The sequence below is a fragment of the Zophobas morio genome, unplaced genomic scaffold, assembly GCF_036711695.1.
Source record: "Zophobas morio isolate AGI-343-1 ecotype UQ-CSIRO unplaced genomic scaffold, CSIRO_AGI_Zmor_V1 ptg000007l, whole genome shotgun sequence".
NCBI lineage: Eukaryota > Metazoa > Arthropoda > Insecta > Coleoptera > Tenebrionidae > Zophobas > Zophobas morio.
The window spans coordinates 8174910-8202477 of record NW_026972112.1 but is presented as its reverse complement, the minus strand read 5'-3'; the positions used below and the strand labels follow the sequence as shown (position 1 = coordinate 8202477).

The following is a 27568-nucleotide window of genomic DNA, read 5'->3' as shown; positions in this document are numbered from 1 at the left end:
ATAATAATTTTTTTATTAATAATAGTTGTATATTTTCACAAAGATATTTAGTATCAATAGGAAATTTGATTGAACTCGTATGTATTTAATTAAAAAAATGTTTCAGCTTTAGATACACTAGCAAGACGAAACTTATCATATCGCAAGCATCATCCAAATATTATACCGTGTGTTGGAAAAAACCTAGGGCTGCAGCGGTCTTATTTCTTCGAATACAGCTTTCTGTGATACGTCAAATTGAATCGTTTTAAGTAGGTCTACTACGATCTGAATTGAAAAATGAATGTTTAAAGTTCATTTGTTTTTGTCTGCGACATTTTCAAATTTAATACTTTGGTGCATTAACAAAAGTTACGAATTTCTCATGTGTCCTAACAAAAATGTTGGCATGAAGTAACAAGATTTGTATCCGCAAATTTAATTTGACGTATCTGCACTCGTAAAAATCACATAGCCATGTGTTGGCCTTTTTTCGAACACACAGTATATACATTATACTATAATTTAAAAAATAAGGCATCCCACACCAAATTTTACAACAATTACGTTGATACTTCTCAGTAACGGACGTAGAAATAGCTTGAAAAACTGTTTAAATATTGTTTACCACCACGAATTGCAAAAAAATACCCGTGTACATAACCTGTGATAAAAAAAGTGAATTAAAGATGATTATGATTGTATAACTCACTGACGTATTTTACTAGACGACGCTGACACGCTTTTAGATATACCTACAGAATTTCGCGTTTTAAATTCCATTGCTAGTAGGTACTTCTAACCTTTTTGACAGAAATGTTTTTATTTTTTTTTTCATGTTAACTTACTTTAGTTGCAAAATGGGCAATTGAATTTGCAAAATAGTTTCAAACAAATTTTTTTCGAAGTTCATGTTATAATTAATTTATCCGTTGAAACAAAATTTTCTCAATAAAAAGAGAAAAATAGGTATAGTGGTGTTTTTGTGAGTTCAATCCTTAAAGTGAACATTAAAAAATTGGCCTAAGGTTATTAAGACAGAACTTCCCTCGTCTCTGAAATACCGTCCAACAAATCCAGCTTCTTCGAAAAATTATAACATTTCATTGTGTGAAATTTTATTTATTTCATGATAATCCCTATAATTTAAAAATTTACATAATACCAGTCACAAAATGGTCCTTGATTAATATATAATTTGGCTTTTTCTGGAAAAAATCTAGACGCTTGGGGTAAAAACGCAAGGCAAACTCATAACCCTGAAACAGCACCAGGTATTTATAAAATAAAACCATTATTAGTATACATTATGTTGGTGGGGCTGATTAGACAAATTTTGGTTAGTATTTAACTCTCTGGGAGATATTACTAGCATATACAGACAGACAGAGGAAACGGGAGACCTACTTTTTCATAATCTAGGGGTTATGAAGCGTCGAAAAAACAAAGTAGCATCCGCCAGATTGAATAATACATTTTTAATTTTTTAAATAGTAAGATTTTCCAGATCACTTTATTTTAAAACACGATTCTAAATAACAGTGGTTTTTTTAGAATAATTATTTCGTTGGTGTCTACTTCATGAAAAGTATACGAGCATTCTGAAAAAAAAAGATTTATAAAGAATATAAGTTTAAAATATTAATACAGTTTTAGTTAACCAACTTACTTGCACAAATAATTACTAAAATTTTAAGCGTTTTTGCTTAAAAGGTACTCAAAAATTAAATTATTGACAATTTACGCAATTAGAGTATTATCCAAAAATATCTGAAGTTAATGAAGTCAATTGTAACTATTAGGTATTGCGTAAATCTCACTTTTTCTCTATGCTTTCATCTAATTTAATCTAATATGTTGAGGCTGTTCTAGGAAAACATCTCTGGACCATAAAATATTGAAACTGCATGAAACGATTTCTTTGAAATTTTGGTGAAACGTAAATTTAAGTATTACTAAAAATTAGCCAAAATTTGTTTCTTTATGTCCTCCGGAATTTGATGATGTCCTTAAAAAATGTGCTTCGGCAATATTTGTACTTATTTATTTTTATATTTTGAGCAAGACTCATGTCATTTCACTGTAAACATGATAATAATGTTAAATAGGGTCCGTTAACTAGTGAAAAATTACTTTACACATAAACCGTTTAGGATCATGGTAATAATAATTTACAGCTTTGGCCTCCTCTCCGATTGCTTGCAAGAAAGGGACAAAGATTCTATGAATCAGGTATACGAACATATTCTAATGGTTAACCACGTTCGATTCGCAAAACCTTTGATCCTTTTCGCCAAGCAATCCTAAAGCAGACATTCTTTGTAAATTACCATTATAAGTAGTGGCAACTAATTTTTGCTAAAGTATAGTATTAACAAACTAGCACCGGACAGGAAAGATCATAAATTAAGCAACAAAAACGATCTTAATCGAATTACAACCTACCGAAATTTATGACAATACCTCTTTTAGCCGGTCGCCGGCTGGTTTATCTAGAAAATCCTAGAAACGATACTTAGGACAGGACTCTAGTCTATTTGTTCTACTGTCTTGGTATAGTGGTCCAATTCTGAGTTCGTTTTTATGGCACTGCAATCTCAATTACCGCAAGTATTAGGAACTCTATTGAAAATGTAAATAGCCGTGCCATAAATCATCTTAAAGGTTTACGGGCGCATACGGCCCTGTGTAGTGTAAACAGTTGGTCCCTTGACGGTTTATGACCGCTGGATTACTTATGGCAGAGGCCTATTGTAGAACACTTAACTCCTTCACAATAGGTTACAGTCATAAAAACGAACCAGCAGTTGGAGCACTATACCTCCGCCTTTATTAACTCCAAATTGACGTTTTCATTGTTGCTGCAAGTAAAAACCTTCTCGAGGGCGCCAAATGTCTTTTTTTTAATGTGAAACCTTCTCGGGTATCCCCTGTCTTTTTTAAAATTTTAAAACCTTGTCGGGGGCCCCAAATGTCTGTTTTTTTAATGTAAAATCTTCTCGGGGGTCCTAATTGTCTCTTTTTTTAATGTAAAAACCTTCTCGAGGGCGCCAAATGTCTTTTTTTTAATGTGAAACGTTCTAGGGGATCCCAACTGGTTTTTTTTATATGTGAAACCTTGTTGGGAGCCTCAAATGTTTTTTTTTAGAATGTGAAACCTTCGCGGGAGTCGCAACTATGTTTTTTAAAAATGTAAAACCTTCTCGGGGTCCCCAAATGTCTGTTTTTTTAATGTGAAACCTTCTCGGGGGTCCCAAAAGTCTTTTTTAAAAATGTAAAACCTTCTCGGGGTCCCAAACGTCTGTTTTTTTAACGTGAAACCTTCTCGTGGTTCTCTATTGTTTTTTTTTTTAATGTAAAAACCTTCTCGAGGGCGACAAATGTCTTTTTTTTAATGTGAAACCTTCTAGGGGATCCCAACTGTCTTTTTTTATATGTGAAACCTTGTTGGGAGCGTCAAATGTTTTTTTTAGAATGTGAGACCTTCTCGGGAGTTCCAACTACCTTTTTTAAAAATGTAAAATCTTCTCGGGGGGTCCAAATATCTGTTTTTTTAATGTGAAACCTTCTCCGGGGTCCCAACTGTCTTTTTTAAAAATGTAAAACCTTGTCGGGGGCCCTAAATGTCTGTTTTTTTAATGTGAAATCTTCTCGGGGGTACCAATTGTCTTTTTTTTTAATGTAAAAACCTTCTCGAGGGCGCCAGATGTTTTTTCTTGATGTGAAACCTTCTCGGGGGTCCCAACTGTCTTTTCTAAAAATGTAAAACCTTGTTGGGGGCCCAAATGTCTGTTTTTTTAATGTGAAATCTTCTCGGGGGTTCCAAATGTCTTTTTTAAAAATGTAAAACCTTCTCGGGGGCCCCAAATGTCTGTTTTTTTAATGTGAAATCTTCTCGGGGGTTCCAAATGTCTTTTTTAAAAATGTAAAACCTTGTCGGGGGCGTCAAATGTCTGTTTTTTTAATGTGAAACTTTCTCGGGGGTCCCAACTTTTTTTAACAATGTAAAATCCTCCTCAAGGGCGCCAAATGTCTTCTTTTTTTAATGTGAAACCTTCTCGGGGGTCCCAACTGTCTTTTTTAAAAATGCAAAACCTTCTCGGGGGCACCAAATGTCTTTTTTTAAGAATGTGAAACTTCGTCGGGGCTCCCAATTTTTTTAAGAGGTTAAAACCTTTTTTTTTCTATTGCACTGTGACGAGTACTTTCTATATTGTTTTACTCCATAGATGTTATCAGGAAAAAGTAAAATTTGGTAAAATAAAATTTTATAATTTTTCAGAGTAGCATTTGGACTATACTTCAGAAGCGAGGGAAATAACTTTCGATCAATTTTTTCAAACTTCACGTAGCTTTCAAAACAGAATTTTCATCACTACATGAAATACAATTAATAAAAACATATATTCAGAAAAACATACTGCTTTATACATTGCGTAGAAAAATTATATGGCAATGTTTACATTTTTAAAAAGGTTGAATTAAGTTCATTAATTTGCCCCAATGTTTTAATAAAAATTATCTCCAAACTGAAAGAATGATACAAGTTTTTCAAAAACGCTAAAATCTTTCAGATAACCATTTTGAGAATTTATAATTAACTTTAGATTCTTCACGATTTTTACACTTGCCGTTTTGCGGCAAATATTTCCAAGTAAATTTTTTCACTACCTTATACATATTTTAAAGAAATATTACAAGGAACAATCATTTCTATAAAAGGAATTGTCTTTATCCCGAAGTGAAAATTAATTTTCATTTAGAACCGGACACAGCTTTAAAAGTAGTCGAAAAATGGTTTGAAGGTGATAGTAAGAAATGCAGTAAATGCAGTAGCGTTTTGCTACGACCATGACCGTTCTTCCTAAATTTCGCGTGTTCTTCCCAACATTCGTGCCTCTCCAATAAATCACATTTCGCGACCGTAAATCACAATGGACAATTAACTATCTGGAACAAAAACAGCAGTTCCACTTGTAAAATAAATCAAATTTTTATCTATCGTTGTGAACTTCTGTGAAACAAAATATATGCGGCAATTACCTTGGGAATTACTTTTGAGATTAAATACGGTGTAAAATTTTATGTGCAAATTAATCAACGTTTCCGCAAATAATAAATATTCGTCAAAACACATTTTTCCACAAAAAAAATCTGTTTAATGGCTCCTTGTTCCATTCATATCGTCGTTATGCTCGCTAATTTTAATAATATCATGCAGAGCTTTCCCTTCCACTGAAATATTTTTAAATAAATTTACGCTAATGCGAATTGTTTAAATAATTCATGACGGATCGATCCTTGTGCTTTATGTCATTTCTGTTGTGATTCTCCCTTTTAGGTCAGCGTGTGTCTGAATCCGCCCAGTTCCATGACACTGGGACATTATTAATCGTCCTTTTTTTAATACACTTTTGGAGTACAGTGACGTGCGTTAAAAGCCCTCGAAATGGATAAATCGAGCACTTCCAGCACGTCTGTCTTTATTAAATATTCAACAATTCCCACACGTTCCGCTGGAATTAGTCGATGTGTTGTAAAAGTTCAATTTACCGAACATACATCAATCAAATCGACGATAAGCTGCCGAAAATAAATTGTATTATGAGTCGGAATATTCGATGAGTTTATAGAATGATATAAGTCGATAAGATCGCCGCAAATATAATGGAACGATGCCATTAACAAGGTGTTTATTGATGGATATCTTGTGACAATTGTCGGGATATGGCGCTATGGCTAATTTACTTCATTATGGCTGCGTGCAATCAGTGGCGCACCGAGGAAATTATTCATACTTGATGATTTATTATGTTGGTTTTGTTCATTTTTTTATCTTGTAAACGTGAAGATATTCATTTATATTGTGGAAAATAATAAATATATGTTACACTTGTTAATTTACATTATTAACTAATTACTTAAATACTATAATGTGAGTACTCAGTAAAGTTTTTTTTTTACTAAGAAAGTGTAGGCTAATTTATTTCCATTTATTCATATCTCTGTTTTATCTTTAGTTCACAAGTAACAATAACTTTTTGTTATTAATTTAGTAATTTTACAAATCTTACGAATTATCTTAATGCATTTTAAACATTTCAATTTCTTCTTAATTATTTTTTACTTTTTTTAAACTTTGTCGGGTATGTTCTTTGGATAATTTTATTTTGAACAATTATTATCTAAGCCACCTCTACGTTTCGGGATAACATAATGATAATTTTATTGTTACATTTTTAAAATTATTAAAAATTCTGGAATTCCAAAGGCTTTGTACATTATTTTAAGTTCATTCAAACTGGATATAGTTGGACGTCAAAATTTTCTTAATTAGTTTGTATTAAATTGTTTCTATATTAGTCTAAAGTTCCTAGAAATTTACCAAACTGACAGATTTAGATCAATTTTAGAGAAATTTAAAATTCAAACATAAGAACATCAGAAAATTTATAGATTTTTCAATTTTTGAAAAATTTTCAGAAACCGTTTGAAGGCTGTAAAAATTACTCAGATTTTTTTTATTCTTGAGTTTTTAAAGATTTTGTGTGTTATCTAATATCCATTCCAGTTCACTAAAAATGGATATTACAATATTTTTATAAATATCTCCATTTTTAATCTTGTGGATGTAGGTTTTGGAAAAAAATATATGTTTACAGCAAAATTTTTACAAATTCTTTTATAGATTACCAAATTATTATTAAATTATTGTACACGCTTTAAGGGATCACGAACGTGGCAAATCACCACATTAATATTCACCTAATGATCCTTTTCAAGAATTTAATGACGTAATATTAAAATTTTGTAAGTAAACCTTGAAATTTTGTAATTTATTAAATCAAAAATACTTTATCTTATTTTCTCGAAATTCTATATTCTAAAAGTCGATGATGTCACGCCACATTTGTATTCGGTTTGAAAACATTTTTTTTTTCAAAATTTTAAGAATTATCATATTTCATATTGGCCACTCTGGATAAACGGTTAGTTAATTTTCGAAGGTGGTTGAAAAATAGTCGAAAACTTCATAAGAACGGAGTATTAAAAATTGAGCTTAACATGGAAAAGTTGCGTAAAAAATTACAAAAAAATCTGAGATATAGATCTTAACGTGCTGATTCAAAAAATATAGCACGATTATGGTCCCGACTCAAGATTTTCAAAATATTTGGTTTGAAACTGAATTAAAAAAAAATCAAAAATTGCTAATTTTCATTGGGCGATTCTGGAGACATGGTAGGAATTTTCGAAGTAATGAGGCTGAAAGTAACTTATGGAGATCGAAATTCACACAAAAAAGTCTCTTTGGTTATTTTTTAAAAGTTTGTAGTCGAAAAATGGTTGAAAAATTGAGCTGTTTGATAAGTTGGGTAAAAATCTACCAAAAAATCTAGTTATAGATCTCGACAAGCTAATTCCAAAAATATGGCGTTTGTAAGGACCCGGGTCAGGAATTGCGAAATATTTGCTTTGAAAACCAAATTTCTAAATTCTAAAAATTCTGGGATTCTGGAATTCCGATTTTTTTTTTTGAACAAAATATGAAAGCATTTTGAGAATCCTTGATGATTTGTTTTTGACTGAATGTCAAAGAATGTTGGGGAGATCCTGAAATTTTAAAACGGTCTGCGAACTCCTATCGTATTTTAGGATTAAAATATTTAAAATCTTGAATGTATTTTCTTTTCTTTTTTTGAAAAATATGAAAGAGCAAAAATCTTGGAAAGATCCTAAAATTTTGTTTTTGAATGGATCTCAGAACTCCTATTCTCTTTTGTGTTGAAGATATTGGATTATTGGAAAGACATAAAAGAATCTTGAAGGCTGCTGGTGTCCTAATTATTTTTTTTTTTTGAAAATACATCAGAATTTTAGAGACACTTTGGTGTTTTTTTTAGGAGGAATTTTGAGATTTATTGAAGATTTGTTTTTGAATGGATTTTAGAAGTCTAATGTTTTTGCTATAAATTCGAACCTCCCGAATTCAGGCTCAGAAAATCACTCAGAACCCTCCTGAATTTTTTTGAAAATTTTCAATTACTTAACTGTCTAAAAAATGACACTGTTCCATATATCTTTCTCTGGAACGCAAACGAATAGAGAATCTTGGTTGAAAATTGACCAACACGACTCAAAAATTCCAGGCAATCGGCTGACATAAAGGTCGAATTGCTGCGTCTTTCTGTTTCATAGTTATGAGCTTCTAAACTCAAAGAAAAGTTCTTTCGATCCGGAAAATGCGCACTTCCGGCTGAAAGTTCAGGAAAAGCGAGTACCTGATGGAAAAAAAAATGTGCTCTTCAATTTGAAGTTAGCTAGAATCCAGAATTTTGGGTGAATTTGAAAATTTTCATTTTTTCATGATTTTTGCACATCGTCAAATTTTCGGATTTGGATCATTTCAGACCACCATGTTTATGCAGACACCTAACTTTCTAAAAATTGTCTTTACTAATTCGAACCTCCTGAATAAGAATTCAGATTCAGAAAATCACTTAGGACCCTCCTGAATTTTTTGAAAATTTTCAATAACTTAACCGTCTGAAAAATTACACTGTTCCATATATCTTTCTCTCGAACGCAAACGAATAGAGATTCTTTGTTGAAAATTGACTAACGCGACTCAAAAAATTCAGGCAATCGATCGATATCACCCTGGAAACGCTACGTCTTTCCGTTTCGGAGTTATGAGTTTCTAAACTCAAAAAAAAGTTCTTCCGATTCGAAAAATACCCATTTCCGTCTGAAATTTCAGGAAAAGCGAATACCTGATGGCAAAAATGTAATCTTCAGTTGCAAATTAGCTAGAATCCAGAATTTCGGGTCGATTTGAAAATTTTAATTTTTTCATGTTTTTTGCACATCGGCAAATTTTCGGATTTGAATCATTTCAACCATCACATTTTTGGCGACACCCAACATTCTGAAAATTGTCGTCTCTACTGATTCGAACCTCCTGAATAAGAATTCAAGCTCAAAAAATCACTCAGGACCCTCCTGAATTTTTTGAAAATTTTCAATAACTTAACCGTCTGAAAAATGACCCCGTTCTATATATATATATTCTTTGGAACGCAAACGAATAGACAATTTTGGATGAAAATTGACCAACGCGACCCCAAAATTTCAGGCAATCGATTGACATCAAACTCGAATCGCTACGTCTTCCCATTTCGGAATTATGAGCTCCTAAACTCAGAGAAAAGTTTTTCGAATCCGGAAAATACGCATTTCCGGGTAAAATTTCAGGAAAAACGGGTAACTGATCGAAAAATGCACTCTTCAATTTCAAGTTAGCTAGAATCCAGAATTTCAGGTCGATTTGAAAATTTTTATTTTTCATGATTTTTGCATACCTATCGTCAAATTTTCGGATTTGGATCACGCTTATACGAACACTTTTTGAAGAAATGTGAAAGAATCTTGACAACCAAGTATCTTGGGAGGTCCTAAGAAAGAATTTCCGGGATCCTAGTGTTTTTTATATTTAAAATATTAAAGAGAATCTTGAAGGAGCCTAGCATTTTTTTTTTTTTGAAAATTCTTAAGGATAAAAGTCTTGAGGAGCGCCTGAGATTTTGTATTTTACTAGAATTCCTAGTGTCTTATATGCTTAAAATATTTGGAAATCTCTTTGGGGAAATATTTATTTTGAAGGTCAAAATTTTAAAGAATCCTAAAAATTGCCATATTTTAAGTGGGAATTCTGGAAAAATGGCAAAAATTTTCGAGGAAATGAAGCCGAAAATAACCTCTGAGGTCCAATCTACAAAAAGTCTTTAGCTGATTTTCGAATATAGTGGAAAAATTGACGAACATTTAATAAGGTGCGAATACTGAAAAAATGAACTTCTAGAAAAATTGCATAAAAATTTACAAAAAAAATCAGGGATATAGATTTCGACGTGCTGATTTGAAAAATATACCGTATTTGTGGTCCCAGCGCAAGATTTTCTAAAATTTGTCTTGAGAATAAAATTTTTTGAAAATCCTAAACATTGTAATGTTTCAATTGGAGCTTCCTGAAAAATAGTCAGTTTCTTACAGCTTTATTTTTTAATAATGATGTATAACGAACGCCACTAATTTGTCACATATAGAATCCTGGAAATTCGCTGTGTTAAAAGTGAGTACTTTATGCAAATTGCACACTATTTTTTTTTTACGACCATCACTTCGGTACCTTCATTTCATGTACAAAATAAAAGCAACCTTATAATGGACACATTATTTAGTAGTCGTCTGAAAACGTACAGTATTGATTATATGAAACAGTATAACCTGTCTATATCATATTTGGGTTCCACATGTGTTCCGTTTCTATTGAAAATTACCAAACTGGTTAATTAAATTAGATTATTTATCGTTTAGACATCAATATTCACACAACTCAAAACTGGCTTTTCTACAACCTTCAAATTGTGGCGCGAAATCGTGAATAATTGAGTTCTTTTCAATTTAGATTTGAGAAACTGATTTAAAGTAGGACTGGTCGTATTTAATATTAAGTTAAAAATACACTGTGTTGTATAATCTAAATTTGAAATTTGTTATCGACTGATTTAAACTTATCACTCAAGTATTTTGCTTTTGCTTCATGAATTAATAACACCAACACAAGCAAGGAAATGTTTCAGTTGTGACAGAATTATTTGATCGCTTCATTAAGAGGTGGCAAAAAATTCTTTACGAGTGATTTATACACGTCCTAGTTTAAATTTCTCCAGCACAAGAGGACAAGAGGCGGTCGCACCAGTTATTAATTATTATTAATAAATTCTATTTGCGATTTGCATTTCTAATAAACACTCCAGCCTAAACCTCAAAACTTACCAATAAATCAATGCTCCACAAATATTACATTATTTAGCCAACATTGATTTATTTTGGTGAAAATTTAATGCGCCAGATATAAATACAGCACTGTGTGAACTGTGACCCTTTTATGCCAAAAAACGTATCATTAATATGTAGACAAAAAAGTTTTTTTTCAGACGTCCCCACCTATTTACATGTTTCACAAAAAAAGCAACGAGGATAAAACTCCATTTAAATATTCTCCGAGTTCATTATAAGTTCTCGATCTTAATCACTCGGTGGGCGTAACGCATTTTAGAAACTTTCTTCCCACTGCTAAAACAAACAATTTTGTTGCAGAAAAGTGTTTATCGCTGGAGAGGCCGTCGGGGGGCGGCAAGGGCAAGAAGATGAGAAAACCAAGAACAATATATTCAAGTCTTCAGCTGCAGCAGTTGAATCGGCGGTTTCAAAGGACGCAGTACCTGGCTTTGCCCGAAAGGGCAGAATTAGCCGCCAGTTTAGGTTTAACGCAAACGCAGGTCAGTGAGATTTGTCTAAAGACGGCTTCACATCAAACTTAATGCAATTTTTGGCACAGACTAATATTTAGTAGTTCTAACAGCGAGATTACTCAGCGGGTTATTATTATTATCAATAATTAACCAAAATAGAGGATCAGAAAATCTACAAGCTATAAATCAATAAGGGCGATAAAGTTATTCCCAGTTCTAGCCAGTTTGTTAGACAAAGAAAAACACCAATAATTCTCTATTGATCTGCATGTTAATTTTGTTTAATGTGATAACTGCACATATTTGCTACACTGTAAAAAATGCATGTAAGAATACATTATTTACAAAGTAATTTTACATATTTAGTTTATGTGATCTTACAGTACAGTGTAAATTAACTCAATGATAACAGTAAAATTACATATTCATGTACATTTCTCTCTAAACTGTAAAAATACATTAGCCACAAGAGTATAATTACAATATTAAAAGTACATTTACACATAATACTAATTTTACAAGTTATGCATGTAAAACTGCTCGTTTATCTAGGTGAAAACACATTTTTTATGAACAGAATTTTGGTTTTACCTTGATCATTTCTATTATTTTTACAAATAAAATAATGTACCTAAAGTTTTAGTTCAAGTGCTATGACAACTATTTATTGAAAACATAGAATTTTTTATAAACATCAGGATTGTAATTGTGAGTGTATAGAGTATGTATAATTTTCAAATAATAATTGTTTGTTAATGAGTAAAGTTATCACTTACTTTTCTGTGACTCATAAAATTAAAGTGATGGTAAAAAAACTGAACGCTTAATTGTTTGTAAAATATGAAATAATTTCTATAGAAATTTCAAAATTATAACTAGGTAAAGAAGTAAGTTTTGATTTGCTAATTTTTTTAATTATAAGTTTATATTTTTTGGTTGAAGTTAAGACATAATCAATTTTTTAAATGGATTTTTTTTTGCATTAAACAGATGAAGATGAACAGTAGCGTAAAATTTAAACATTGACAATACATGTAACAAAAAAACGAAAAATAAGAATCCCAATATATTATTGTTTAGCAACAGTTCGAATCGCGCGCTTTATAGTGCAATCGCATGCAATTCTCTCACTCTCCCACTGTTTCATTTTCCCTCGCATTTTCCCAATCTACACGTGGTGAGCAGAGCAGTTTTGTTTTGTTGTCGAACTTTTGATTTACCGCTCTATTATGTGGATTGACAGTATTTCTAGTGAGATAGTTCCTACAAGTTTGTGATTTAAATAGGGTGAAGCGGTGGGTTTGTTTTGCTGCGTAATTTCAACGGAGTTGACCGATAACCGGTAAGTACTTAACCTCTTCAAGTTTACATGCAGTTTAAAACGTACAGGTGATTTTTGCAGTTCGTTTGATTCGAAGAAAGTTGAATTTAAATAATGATGAATTACGAGTGTTTGATGTGCCCTTATAAGACGTCGGCATTATTAAGTTACAACGGACATCAATATTTGCATCGTAACGAAAGAGTTTGCAGATTTAGATGTGTGTATGAAGGCTGTATTAATGAATTTGCTAAATACAACAATTTTAAGTCACACATTTTCCGCGCACACTCGCGTCAACAGGCGCGCGTTACAAATCAGCCTCATCCACGTTTTAAATGTAATGAAGAAATGTGCAGGTTTGAATGTATTGCCTTGAAAGACTTGTCATCTCACATGTATGAACATATTAGGTCAGGATGTGTTGTTAAATGTCCTCTCTTGAGTTGTAATAGTGTAGAAACGTTGTATAGAAAAATTCCTCAATTTAAATCTCACATATATCGTAAACATTCTTTGAAATCAAATGATGAACTTGTGATAAACAACGATCATGATAGTTTTCATGACTTCAATGTTCCTGCTGTTAATTTATCAGCTAGCCCATTTCGGGGAGACTGTAGTGAGGCGGTTACATACAATAATATTCTGCAAGAAAATAATGAATGTAATTCTTACCTAATGTCATTAGCTTCTTTGTATTTGACACTACAAACGAAACATTTTTTAACAGATATTGGATTACAAACTATGATTGAGTCTCTATTAGATCTTAGTCAAATTTCAGCTGCATCCCTTGCTACAAACCTTTCTCAAATTGGTTTATCTTTACCGGAAAATTTTCTTCAAAATAATAACTTATTTGAAAAATTTCATAAAACAGGCAGTGGCCCCCTTAGAACTTCCTATTCTAGAAAACAGTTCTATAAAAGACATTTTAATTACATTGAGCCACTATGTTTAGAATTTAGGGACAATGACAGTTGGTCAAAAATCTATTACATACCAATTTTAAACACGATAAAATATTTAATGACAAATGATGCTGTTTATAAGCATTGGTCACAAGATACAAACGAAATAAACAAAAAGTTGAATATTATTAGCGATATAGTGGACGGAAGAGTTTATCAAAGTAACCATTTTTTCACTGAAAATTCAAAAGCATTACGTCTCATATTGTATCAAGATGCTTTTGAGGTTTGCAACCCTTTGGGCTCTTCAAAAAAAAATCCATAAGGTAATTGCTGTGTATATGGTATTAGCTAATATACCTTCCTATTTGAGGTGTCAGGTTGATCATATACAGCTAGTAGCTTTAGGTTTGGAATCAGATATAATGAAATATGGATTTTCAAATATGTTTAGTGCTATAATTAAAGATATTAAAATTTTAGAAACTGAAGGAATAGTTATTAACACTGATACAAAGGAAACTGTTAAAGGTTCTTTAATTGCGATGACTGGCGATAATCTTGGAAGCCATCACATAGGAGGCTTTACATGTAATTTTTCTACAAGTGAATATTTTTGTCGCTATTGTCACATTACAAAAACCGAATTTGAAAATAACGTTTTAAAAATTTCCACAACTAGATCTAAATATTCCTATGACTTAGATGTTGATTTGACTCATTTAACGAATGAAACTTCCAGAGGAATTAAATTTAACTCAGTCTTAAATGAATTGCAACATTTTCATGTTTGTCAACCTGGTCTACCACCATGTGTAGGACATGACTTATTTGAAGGGGTCGTGCAATATGATCTTATGCTAGCAATTGATTATTTTGTTTCAAAAAAATTTTTTACTTACGAAACTCTCAACTGCCATTTACATGACTTTAAATTTATTAATGAATCCAAATTCGAAAAAATACCCAAAATTAAAAAAGGCGACAAATTACCAGGCAGTGCGAGTGAAAATATGCGGCTTTTGTTTATTCTACCATTAGTTATTTATGACTTAGTTGATAGTTTGGACAAAGTATGGAGGCTTGTACTTATTTTACGCCAGATATGTAGTCTTGTAATGTCTTTTGAAATTTCAGTGAGCCAGGTGGCATACTTGAAATCATTAATTTTTGAGTATATCAGCTTGCGTCAACAACTATTTTCAAGTACTAATTTAAGGCCAAAGCATCACTTTATGCTTCACTATCCCCATTTGATCATTCAGTATGGTCCATTGCGTCACTTGTGGACGCTTCGTTTCGAATCTAAGCATAGATTTTTCAAAAATATTATACGTCATAGTACGAATTATAAAAATATTTTGCATTCGTTTTCTGAGAAGCATCAATTACTTCAAGCAGTACTTGCCTCAAAAAAAATCACATTCAATGATAAAGTAATAGCCGATAATGTTACTACATACAATTGTAAAGATTATCCAGAACATGTGTCATCTGTTATTAGAGATAATTGTTTATTTGAACACCCTTTTATAACTAATAAAGTATTTTTTAGAGGCATCGAATACAAAGACGGAATGTGTATTTGCTATGGTTGTGATGTTCAATATGGACATTTTTCATTATGTGAAATAATGTATATGCTTGTTGATCAAGCATATTCAAATATTTACTTTGTTGGTAAAAAATTAGAAATTGTAGAAAATTTTGATAATGGCGCATTTGTTGTACAAAAAAGGTATGATGATACAGATTGCGCGTGTATTCATTATTCGAAAATAACACCTAAAGAAGCTTTGCTGCAGTTTGTAACATCATCAGGTGATAAGTCTAAATTTTTTTGTTTTAAAACAAATCCTGCTATCCAGATGTAAAGACATTGTTTCTTTGCTATATTGGCTTATCTCTAGTTCTGTAGAAGTTTAAAAAAACTTACATACATACTTAGATCCAGTGTAAAGTAACGTTATGCGTACAACGTTATTATGAAATAATTTTTATTATAATACATGTTTTTATGATTAAATTTTAACTTCAAAATTTATCTTTAAAAATTAAAATAACGTGTAACTGCATATTTCATGTTTGTTATTATATTGTTGTGAATAATAAAAAAAAATACATAAGCTGCTGTTATTATTCCTAATTTTTGGTCTAAATTTTAGTAAACAAAAATGTTAGCGTTCAAAATTTGGAACGTATCACGAACCAAAAAGGTATTCGTGGCCATTGAAGAAGACGAGCAGATGTTATTAGTACTGGTAGCCAAAGGTAAGGGCAGTTATTCAAATAACTGTGTTTTGAAAATTCATTGTAGCCTCAGAAAAACTACAAATTGATGGAAGCACATTAGTGTTAGAAACAGATGGGACTGTAATAGATGACGAAACAGTGTTGAAAATGGTCGAAAAGGAAGTTTTAATTTTGCTGACAAAAGAGGAGTGCTGGGTGTCTGCTGATGTGGCACTGGCAAGTGCAAGTTTTATATCTCAGGCTTCTACTGTAACTATTAGCTCATCCTCATCCTCGTCGCATGAATTGAGTCCGTTTGAAACAGAAGAGAATAAAACGTGGGTTGACTTTGAAATTCCATGGCAATGCTTACCAAAATCAGTAATTCGGGAATGCGAAGAAGGCTTTAAAACAGGAGATTGCCGAAGCAAAGTTATCAACATGATTGTTGATAATGTCCGTGAATTTACCAAACATGCGGAAATAGATAAATTTCGTGCTATAGCAAAGCAAATTGTAGCAAAGTATCCGAAACAATTTGCGGACGTTGATGACGACGGTATCGTTATAGGAGATGGGAATCATACAATTTTGAAAAGATTGGTAGATCGTAACAATTACTTAAACCGACCTCACAAAAGATCACCGAATGCAACATATGTAACAGATATACCTTTAGGAAAAAGAAGAAAAATGTTGAGCAAAAAAGCAGGTAAATTCTAAATTTATCTATAACTATTGCGAAACTAAGAAACTATGTTTTATATTTAGTACTTTGAACACAGCCACCATTTTACTGTGTTCTGTTTGTTACTTTTCTACATAATTTAACACCAAACAAAAAGATAATTACAAAGATTTCTCCATACTAATTTTCTTCTTTACTGCAATTGATCGTTTCATTTTCAATAAACATTTCTTTTCATCAAATAAGCCATTTGCATTAATTTTTAGAAAGAATAAGCATAACATTCTGACAAGACGTTTCACCACACATTTATTAATGCTTTTTTAGGTTGTTCCAACTGGCAACCGGAAATCGAAACAAAATCTCCCGAATCACTGGAGGAAAAAAAGAATACACTTAATGCGTTGCACAATGCTTTTCTTAACAACGTCACGTTAGATTTAGAAACTACAACTCTTCTAAATGAGACATACAATATGCAACGTTTATTCCTGAATAAATGTGATGCTCCCACCATAGAAGAAATTGTTACAGAGTGGCCAGTTTTACTTACAACACCAGTTACCTTTTGGCATTTCGAGAAATTAACTTCTAAAAATATAAACGTATTGGAAGAGCAATTTACCCATAAAGCTCCCAAGATATTACAGCTTGGTCAACAAAATAAAATAAAGCTAACGTGTGAAAATTCCTACCTGCAATGTCTGGAAGTCATAGCCAAGTATTTTAATGAAGACTTGAAAATTTTGGTTGATGAGCAGGACAAGGTTTATACTTCAGTCATATATATATTTTTTTATATATTTCTCTTTTATTTTAGCGTAATCAAACAGTCACCTGCAACGAACCTTGCATTAGAAGTAACCAAGAAGGTAGGTATAAACCTTGTGACAATTTTAAATGTTATATTGTTACTGTTTTAATTCTAGATGACGAAAACAGGTATTTCATTTATATTGAAAAGAAGAAAGTTGCAGAAAGTACTGATTTTATAACTGCCTTCAAACTAGTATTTTCGTTCTACTATAACTTGAATATGTGCTATCCTAAACAAATATCACATACACTACAGTTTGTACAAATGTATTTTTTTAAAATGTACCCAGAAATTGGCACCAAGAGCAAGAAAAAAACTATTACTAAAGTAGTATCTTTAATGAACAAATTGAAAAAGATCTAGGATACTATAATATGCATGCGTCGAATTTAGTATCTATATTTGTGAAAATTGGTGGACTCCATATAACTATGTTAGAGTATTGTTCAATTGCAATTATGTTATCCTTTTTTTTATTCTTCTGTATTTCGTTTTTATTTGTTTTGTTTATGTATATATTTTTATTATACATACATTTATACGTCGTGTGTAGTTTCTATTTTGAGTTTCCTAGAACCTATATTAATTTATAAAGTTTCAGAAACAAAACGTAATTATACAGACTGGCTGTGGAAATGTACATATTTCAGATGTAAAAGTACAATCGTATTCTGTAAAAGTACAGGCATGTTCTGTAAAATTACAGTTGCAGATAGTTGCTTTACAAAACGTTTTGTAAAGTTACATTTACGCATAATATTTTTACATTTATGATCTGTATTTTTACATTCACAAGATGTGCTAGTACACGAGTAATATGTAATATTTTATGAAGACAATGTATTTTTACACAGCACTGGATTTTTACACGGAAAAAAGTTGGTTACAAAGTTGCCTACTATTTTCCGTGTAATTTTACATATATTTTTTTTACAGTGTACTTGTGCTTGACAGTATTATTTTGCTAAAAAATTATATTTTTGATTTTTGTACCATTCAATCCTCGTTTATAAAAGCGTTGTAATTGATCGTGTCGTGAAGTTAAAATTTTAAATTTAATTTTATATACAGGTGTCCTAAATCAGGCGGATGATCACACATTTTGCGTACCTATTATATATTTTTACATAATTAGACTTTTCATTTTATGTAAATTAAAAAAAAACTGCCAATTTTTAAAAATTCGCAATAATTGAATTGTAGACCTAAATGAGTTCTATCTTTTGTCAAATAACTTTTTCAGCAGATCGACTTTTGGGACACCTGTATAATTCAATGAAAAACGGATCTCTTTACACCTAACTGTATTTCTTTTTATTACAAAACTTGAACATGGAAATACAGTAATGGCTTTCAAATGACATTTGCAAGCTGTTATAAGTATATATTAATCAATATCTCTTACATTCTAACTGTAATTTATAAAATCTCTAAAATAATTAATCAAATTCAATGAAATTTTTTTTAACCTTTCACGATGAAATATGAGTATTATTTTACTAAAAATTTTATAATAATATGCTATAATAACAGAAAAACAATAGTGTTTAAAAGAAATAAATACGGTAATTTTATTAGCAATTTCATCAAATTAATGTATCGGCAATCATTTCACAACAGATAGACTCGTTAAATAAATTATTTTCAATTAGCTGGTAATTTAATGAAAATGTAATAAATGTAAACTGTGGTCACTTATTGCAGCATTTTTGAAACAACAGGTTTCAAAAAATTAAAAAAAAAGTCAAAAATCAAAGTTCTACGGTTCTTTGAGGACAATACAATTATATTATACTATACAAAGTGTTTCACTATATATTTTTACATATTCTGAGTGAGCTCTTCCTAGACTTTATAGCCACAGTTTATTTTTGAAATCTAGATGCGACGTTGACAAGTTATCCAATTTTCTTGAATCTTTTGAGCCAAAAAAATGACAATAGGGTTATTTTTTAAATCTGTGTTACAATATTTTGGGAAACGATAAATAAAAGTACACGCAATAATACAACACTTTTGAAAACAATTTTAATTGATACAACTTTCAAAAATCGATATTTCAGTTTTTTCAAATACAACACTGTTCTATTCTAATGTTTTAGATTTTTGTATAAACACTCTGTACATTAGATTTCGATTTAACTTATACCACAACAAAGCCAGGAATTATTTTTCCATAAAATATTGCAAAATAGATCTTAAACATTGTTGCGATTTTTTTGTGAACCCTTGAATTGTTAGAAAATTCAAGAAAATTGGAATAAAGTGGCAATGTCGCACTGGAAATTCAAAAATAAACTACGGAAAGCCTAATGAGATAATGTAAAAATATATAGGGTATTCTCTTAACAAAAAATAACACTCTATATAGTCGAAAATAATTTTAAAGTATGCTGTAATCCACCACTTTAATGTGTGGCTTTTTGTTCTCTAAAAATTAATTAGATATCCGAAAATGCGCCTTAGATGACTCAGCCTGTATATATATTCCCAGTTAAACAAGATATACATACTTATTTAATTTAAATCGATTTCTCGATGTTTATTCTTTTATATGATTTATGTTTTCAATTATTTATCAGGTTTCAATTGAAAAAGTCGTCAAGTTGCCCTTTATATACGTCGTAGTAAACATTGAGACGTATGTCTACAGTAAACCTAAAATTTAATAGATGACAACTGACAACGCGAAAATATTAATTCATACGCAACAGTATGGATTAATAAAACATATGCGTTTTTTGCTACGTTTCCTTCTATCAAAAAATCAACGCCAACTTGATGATTTTTTTCAACTGAACACCCGTTATGTACGTACTGCTCAAGAAATTTAAGTTCAACGGAAATACCAAATGTCGAAAAAAAGCTTGTCAAGTTTGCTTTGGAATTTATAAAAAAAAAATGTTGGCAGTGTTATTATTTTTAATTGATTTGATTTACTTAACCTGAATTATAAACGTGATACTTCTATAATTAAAAAAAGTTCCAAAGCGCACTTAACAAGTTTTTTTTTTTTAATTAGGTATATGATACATTTCCAAAAGTGATATCTAGATGGAGTTTAAGTATCCCTTTCGTCTTTAGCCAATCAGACCACCGAAATGATTTTTTTACACTGTTATAATATTAAGATCGTTTCAAAGTGTAAATTGTCTTAATTTACTTACTTGACTTTGGTAATTTTAAATATGCTCCTGAAATATTTGTATTCAACAGAGTTTTTTTTCCCAAATTTCTATTTCCAAATACGAGTAGATGTAATTAAACATTTTTTTTTGCCGACGTAAGACGTGACTAACTAGAGCCGAAACTTGAAAATCACCCGATACAACGTTTTTTTCTTTTCAAATTATGATTATGTATACACAGCCTTCTTAAATACCGTTTAAATTAAAATAAATTGGACAAATAGTTGTCAAGTTTTATTTATATTTTAGGAATATCGTGTACAGGGTAACACGGTAGCCAAAATTTATCTGATCATCTCCACCAATAATGTTATGAGGACACCTAAAAACTTTGTCTACTATATGTATAATATAATATTTAAATTTTATTCTTCTAAACTTGTTGTTTATGAATCCGCCTCGGCACATTTTTAATCCGCAATCGAAATGCGGTGCAAAATTTTTGTAACTACCTGATACATGTTTCCCTTTAATCTGATACATAAATAATAATCACATAAATCTGGAAACCAGACCTTTGTCAATATATCGTTTTTCATTTTTATGTAAAAAATTCACTTTATTCTTTGGGTCTAAAAAGTCTTCGGTTTCCTCAAAATTTAAATTTAAAGCATTAAATGATGTTTTTACTCTTCTTCGAATTTTTCAATTGCTTTAAAAACAATGCCAGAACCTCCTGAACCCGTACAGTTCGAGAACGAAACGTAATTTGCTCCATATTTGAACACAATTTTCACCGCAGTTCGGATACGACCCTTGGACTGTATTTCAAGGGCAGTGAAAATTCTGTCTAATAAAGTGCTATCAAAAAGTGAATAGCTAAACATAGTTAAATCTCATAGCATTTTGATTTTTTTGCCACTTTTATTACAGTTTTAATTCAAAATAATTGAGCAACTAAGAAAAATTCGTGCCTTTTTTAATGAATAATTAATTTTTGATTTTTTTTTAAATCCGATTGTTTCCAACTAAAATTCTTCTTTTAAACCTCACTGAATGATTTATTTGGTCCAAAGCACCTGAAAATCAAACAGCTTTTATCACTTCTGAAACACAATCAGTTAAAGTCCAGTTCCTTTGAAAAACGACAATATTTTGTACCCAAAATTTCAAAAAAATTAGGCAAAACGTTTTTGATTCGATCAATAAAATAACTTAATTTTTAAAAATATCCACACATTATCAAACCCCAAATATATATTTTTTTCATATTATACACAGCATAAATTTCAAGAAAGAATTACTTAAAAAATTTAGATGACGTCATCAAGTTTTGGACGGAATGGGTAGGTGAATTTAGTGAAACTGCGCATATTTCGTTCTTTTATCCTCATAAAACTTATCTTAAACTAAAAAAAGCATCAGTTTTAAAAAAGTCTCTTTGGTAAAAAGCGCACATTTTGCGTTTCTTCTATACAGTTCGTGCATCAAAAATCAATATCGCTTTAAACGTATTCTGAAAAACGAAATGTGGTGAAAACTGTCAACAAAACGGCAAATCAAGCACTTGAATAATCAATACTGAATAACCACAAAACACTCTTAGTCACAAGCAAGACCCAAACGGCCCATGCGTCACTCCACATTGTTCCAGTATCAACTTCAAAACCTTGATTCCAGCAATAAAAATACCTCATGCAAAAAGCGTATTCGCGTGTATATGTTATTTCCAGCGAACGTGGAATAATAATATCTAATAAAACATTTATTGCTCATTATTCCGGAGCACTTTATTCAGCAAATTTTAAACAGCATTGATGCATAAGTTAAAAAGCCGCGTTTCCTGAAACGGATTAGCATAGACAAGTGTGCTAACTAGTAATAAGCAATTTGTCAAACGTCGTCATCCAGTTACGACTTCCTCCTGCTATCAGACCCACCTCGCGAAAAGTATTTTTATCGTAATATTAAATTTATCGAAATTTTTCATTATTCAGGTGCGCGGTCCGACCGGTAGTTGTAAAAGTCGTTATCTGTCGTAAAACTACTAATTATAATTCGATAAGAGCCGATTTTATTATTCGACTTATCTTTACTGTCATTCTAATTGCACTCGAAATTCAGGTAAAATCGGCGAAAGTCAAAGGGAGTCGTTCGGGCGGTGACAGAAGGCAAAACGTGAGCTTTTTCGAAAGCGCATCCGATTTGTAATAAGCTCGAACTGTTGCCGGTGAGTTGTGTCGATGTTGCGAGTACGAGCTGTTAATATTTTATATGGTATTAAAACTTCACGGCGATATTAACCTCGCATTAGCTGGGTGCTTTGTTCTTCATTAAAAGTAGATAAATTAGGAGGTGCGAGAGAGAGGTAAGGGTTGTGGACAACGACGGTACGTAGCACGCAAGAAATAATGTTTTTTTGCACAGATACATCAGTAAATTAATAATTAACCTTTGAAAAACTTCCAGTGATTAAAAAGTCGGGCAGAGGGATATCGGTTTTTTGCTATCTGTATAGTTTTTCAACTTATATTCTTGTTATAGACACAAGTTAGGAACTTTTCACTTGAGTGAAAAAAAGACGGTGTTTTTTGACTATTTTTTTTGAATTGGAATACATAGATAGCTGAGAATTATGGTCATGATTATTTGCCGCTTGCTGAAAGGAACAAAGGTTCTAGGAATCACACGTGCATAATCATATTTTAAGCTAAATGGTCAATGACCTCCTATTCACAAAAGCATTGATATTTTTGGACAAACAACCCAAAAACTTTCTAAAACACCACTATTATTATTACTTTTGGAAACAGTATTTGAGTGTTCCGACTATACAGTGTAAAGAATAATTTAATAAAGTACAAAAAAAAACTGCTCTTCAATCTAGGATACTGAAGGTTATTCTAAGTACCCGATTAAAAGAGAATTTAAAAGAAATGTCACTAAAATGCAAAATATCCAATTATTTTATTCAAAGGTTGATGTATTACTTACATATTAAATTATTCATGATAATTATAGGGTAATTAGTTTTCAGTTTTAATTAACTTTGATAATTAATTGCGAACAAGGGCAATAGCAAAAGGGGGAAATCATTGCAGGAGTTGTTCAAGTTCTCACAATTTTTTTGAGTTATTTTTATTATATATTTATTATATTATATTTTCAGAGAAATAAAATATATTAATGACAACAAAAATATTGTTTTCCTAAAATTACTTACATCCTATGATAAGCAATTCTAAAGATGATATAATAAACCACAAATACAGATCCATAAAATTTTGGATATGATTGATTAGCAAAATTCTGAGATGACGTTATCAAGCTGGCAACTTACCATGTTTACATTAAAACACTTGCAAGATTTTAGAACAGTAGGTTTTGTAGTTTCTAAATTGAATGATCAAATGTTGTATTTTTTTCCAAAAGTCTGTACCTATGTCTAAGGTAAAACATATATGGTTACAGGATACAGGAAGTGCTGAAGATATTTTTAATTTGAGCTGACTAGTTTCGGAAAAGTTCCTTCAGGGCTAAATTAACAAATTAAATTAACTTGTCAATGCTTTTTATTTTTAAAGATTTAGTTCGTTAATTTCATTTCAATATGTTACTTTCATTAGAAGCCCTAAAAATGGAGGGTTTTCCGAAACCGGTAGGCTGAAAAAATATATACAGGGTAGTTCAGAGCACTACTGCACAATTTTAATGGCTAATTATTATATGGCAAAAAATAAGTAAAAATCCTAGTAAAACTATGGTCATAAATTTGCTACGCTATCAAAACTATTTTCCACCATCATTATATTTATTAGAAAAAAAATGCTTGAATACTTTATTTATTTTTCGGTAACGTCTAATAATTCGACGAACTTTATAAGGTTCTGTTGTGAATCACCCTGTATATTCATTTTTGAACATTTATTGGATAAAAAAACTGTCACCATTTCTCATTATTTAATTAAAAAATAAGGACGGAATAATAAACGACAATTTTTCGATTTTTTCCGATTTTTGATTTATCGCTTTATCAACTTTTCGATATTTCAGTCTTAGAATTTTTCAATATTTGTATTTACTTTTTCGACTTTTCAATTTTTAGATTTTTCGATTTCTCGATTTCTCGACTTCTCAATCCTTCAGTTTTTCAATTTTTTAAATTTCCGATTTTTATATTTCTTGATCTTTAAATTTTTTGGTCCTAGATAGTTTTTCGTCATTTAAAAGTCTAGAATTTTCGATTTCCAAATTATTCAGTTCTTCGAATTCTGTATTTTTCAATTTTTCGAATTTTTTTATTTCAGATTTTCCAATTGTTTGATGGTTCCATTTTTCGATTTTTCAATTCTTCGATTTCTCGATTTATCGAGATTTCAATTTTTCGATTGTTCCAGTTTTTAATTTCTAGATTTTTATTTTTTTTAATTTTTCGATTGTTCTGCTTTTCAATTTATCAATTTATCAACATTTCGATGTTCCAGTTTTGGAATTTTTCAATACTTCTGGTATTCAATTTTTCGATTTTTTGATTTTTCGATATCTCGATTTTTCAATTATTTGATTCTTCAATTTCTGGATTTTTCAGTACTTCAATTATTTCTATTTTTCAATTTATCGAATTTTTAAATTTTGAACTTTCGATTTTCGATTTCGCGACTTCTCAATCCATCAATTTTTCAATTTTTTAAATTTCCCATTTTTATAATAGAAATTTTTACATTTCGATTTTTTGATGTTTCAATTTCTTAATTTTTCAATTTTTCCATTCTCCAGTATTTCAATATTTTAATTTTATTTCTTGGGAGACTTGGATTTTTTCTATTTTTCAATTTTTGGAATTTCGATTTCTTGATTTTTAAGTTTTTTTGTTTTAGATTTTTTAATTTTTCAATTTTTCGTCATTTAAAAGTCTAGATTTTTCGATTTTCAGTTCTTCAAATTTTTTATTGTTCAATTTTCCGAATTTTTTAATTTCAGGTTTTCCAATTTTTTGATGGTTCCATTTCTCAATTAGTCAATTTTTCGATTTATCGATTTATCCAGATTTCAATTTTTCGATTTTTCCTGTTTCTGATTTTTAAATTTTTTAAGTTTTCGATTTTTCTGATTTTCGATTTTTCAACATTTCGATATTTCAGTTTTGGAAGTTTTCAACATTTCGATATTTATTTCAGGTTTAGAATTTTTCAATATTTCTATTATTCAACTTTTCGACTTTTCGATGGATTTTTTGATGTTTCGTTATTTCGATTTTTCAATTATTAGATTCTTCAGTAGGTACTTCGATTATTTCTATTTTTCAATTTTTCGAATTTTTAAATTTTGAACTTTCGATTTTTCGATTTCTCGACTTCTCAATCCTTCAGTTTTTCAAGTTTTGAGATTTCCGATTTTTATATTAGAAATTTTTCAACTTTTCGATTTTTCCATGTTTCAATTTTTTGATTTTTCAATTTTTGGATTCTTCAGTATTTCGATATTTTAATTTTATTTTTTGGGAGACTTGTATTTCCTCAATTGTTCAATTTTTGGAATTTTTAAATTTTTATCAGATTGTTTGATCTTACAATTTTAATTTTTTGCTTCTAGATTTTTTAGTTTTCCAATTTTTCGTCATTTAAAAGGATTTTTCGATTTCTAGATTATTCGATTCTTGGATTTTTATTTTTTTTTTCGACTTTTCGATTCTCCAATTGCCCGATTTTTCAAATTTTAAATTTTTCATTTTTTTTAATGTAATTTTTCATTTTTTAATTTTTCGTTTGGGCTATTTCTTGTTGTCATGATTCAATTTCTCGTTGTTTCAATTTTTCAAATATTCTATTTTTAGATTTTTTAATTTCTGGGTTTTTCGATTGTTCTGTTTTTAAGTTTTTCGAATATTTAAATTTTCCACTTACGATTTTTTGATTTCTTGATCTCCCAATTTTCTCAATTTTTCGACTTTTCAGTTTTTCCAATTTATCAATTTTTTTATGTTTACAATCTCCTGACTTTAATTTTTTTGTTCTTCAATTTTTCGTTTTCTCAATTTAGATGATTCAAACTTTGGCTTTTCGTTTTCTCGTTTTTCAGATTTTTGAGCTTTGCAAGTAGTAGAAATAGAAAAAAATCGGAAACCAAAGTTCTACGGTTCTTTGAGGACTATACTCTATAAAATTATTTTCAACTATATAGATAAGAGTGTTCTGTTTTCAAGACGCACACAACTTTTTTTTAATAATAAAACACCCTATATATCTTTAGATATTTTGACTTGACTTCTTAGGCTTTACAACCACAGTTTATTTTTGAAATTACAATGCGACGTTGCCACGTTTTTTGAACTTTTTTAGCAATGAAAGAGTTCACAAAAATCATAGTAGAGTTATTTTCAAAATCTGTGTTCCAATATCTTGTGAAGAAATAAAGAAATGTAGATAAAAGCATATTATTTTATAAAATTTAAATAGGATTTACCTAGCAAGATTTTGAGATGAAGTCATCAAATTCTTGGCGGGGACAATGAGAGAAATTTTGACTTTTGAAACTTGAAATTATATTACCAAAATTTTAGGTATATTTAAGATCATCGTGAAGGTGGTGAATCAAAATGGGTAACGTCGTTCCAAGATATTAAAAAAAAAATCTCATTTTAAAAGTATAGCATTTTATTTTCAGTTATTGGTAGTTTTAATTTCTTTGAAACTTTGACAGGACATCAACATTATTTAAGGAGAATATTTCAAAAAGTTGTTCTAAGATTAGATCGAACTTCCCTGGCCCTTGAAGTACATAATACAGTAATACATATCCCCAATTTTTTTTTTTTTTTTTGGAAAATCTGAATACCCAGGATAAAAACTCAAGACGGATTCATAAACCACAAATACAGGTTTATGCTGTTTTATGAAATTTAAATGGCATTTACTATGTAAAATCTTGAGGTCATGGTTTCAAATTATTGGTGGAAATGGTTGAAATGAACATTTTGAGATTATCTGTTTAGACAGACAAATGACAGACAGACGGATTTTTGCGTACTCTACGCTCGGGAGTAAAAGTTAATATCTGAATTTAGTTGTTTTTCTAATTTTTATTATGTGAAAAATCTCACTTATTATCAAAAACTAATAAATATATCTAGCGAGAAATTTGTCCAAAGACCCTTTATATCTTGATATAGAAA

The 27568-nt window shown here is 30.3% G+C and overlaps 3 protein-coding genes across 4 annotated transcripts in view; 2 read left to right on the top strand and 1 right to left on the bottom strand.

Annotated features, from left to right (window-relative positions):
• Positions 1 to 27568, bottom strand: part of LOC135124412 (uncharacterized) — a 199123-nt gene that overhangs the window by 59642 nt on the left and 111913 nt on the right. The window lies entirely within an intron of this gene.
• LOC135124411 (homeotic protein distal-less-like) overlaps positions 1 to 27568 on the top strand; it is a 127017-nt gene that overhangs the window by 8924 nt on the left and 90525 nt on the right. For both annotated transcript variants that reach the window (XM_064049459.1, XM_064049458.1), the window contains exon 2: positions 11143 to 11324. In XM_064049459.1, the coding sequence (XP_063905529.1) occupies positions 11143 to 11324 (182 nt within the window). The remainder of the gene's footprint in view (positions 1 to 11142; positions 11325 to 27568) is intronic.
• Positions 12329 to 17632, top strand: LOC135124479 (uncharacterized). Its single transcript, XM_064049550.1, has 6 exons — positions 12329 to 12639; positions 15698 to 15803; positions 15850 to 16476; positions 16780 to 17219; positions 17273 to 17324; positions 17382 to 17632. Exons 2-6 carry the CDS (start codon positions 15707 to 15709, stop codon positions 17630 to 17632), a joined length of 1467 nt encoding a protein of 488 aa, XP_063905620.1. The 5' UTR covers positions 12329 to 12639; positions 15698 to 15706.

Bases quoted from the DNA above. Each gene is read 5' to 3' on its own strand.
- LOC135124479 (XM_064049550.1), top strand. From the start codon at position 15,707: ATGTTAGCGTTCAAAATTTGGAACGTATCACGAACCAAAAAGGTATTC. The intron at 15,804-15,849 runs GTAAGGGCAGTT...AATTCATTGTAG, and splicing joins ATTAGTACTGGTAGCCAAAG to CCTCAGAAAAACTACAAATT. The intron at 17,325-17,381 runs GTAGGTATAAAC...TTTTAATTCTAG, and splicing joins CATTAGAAGTAACCAAGAAG to ATGACGAAAACAGGTATTTC.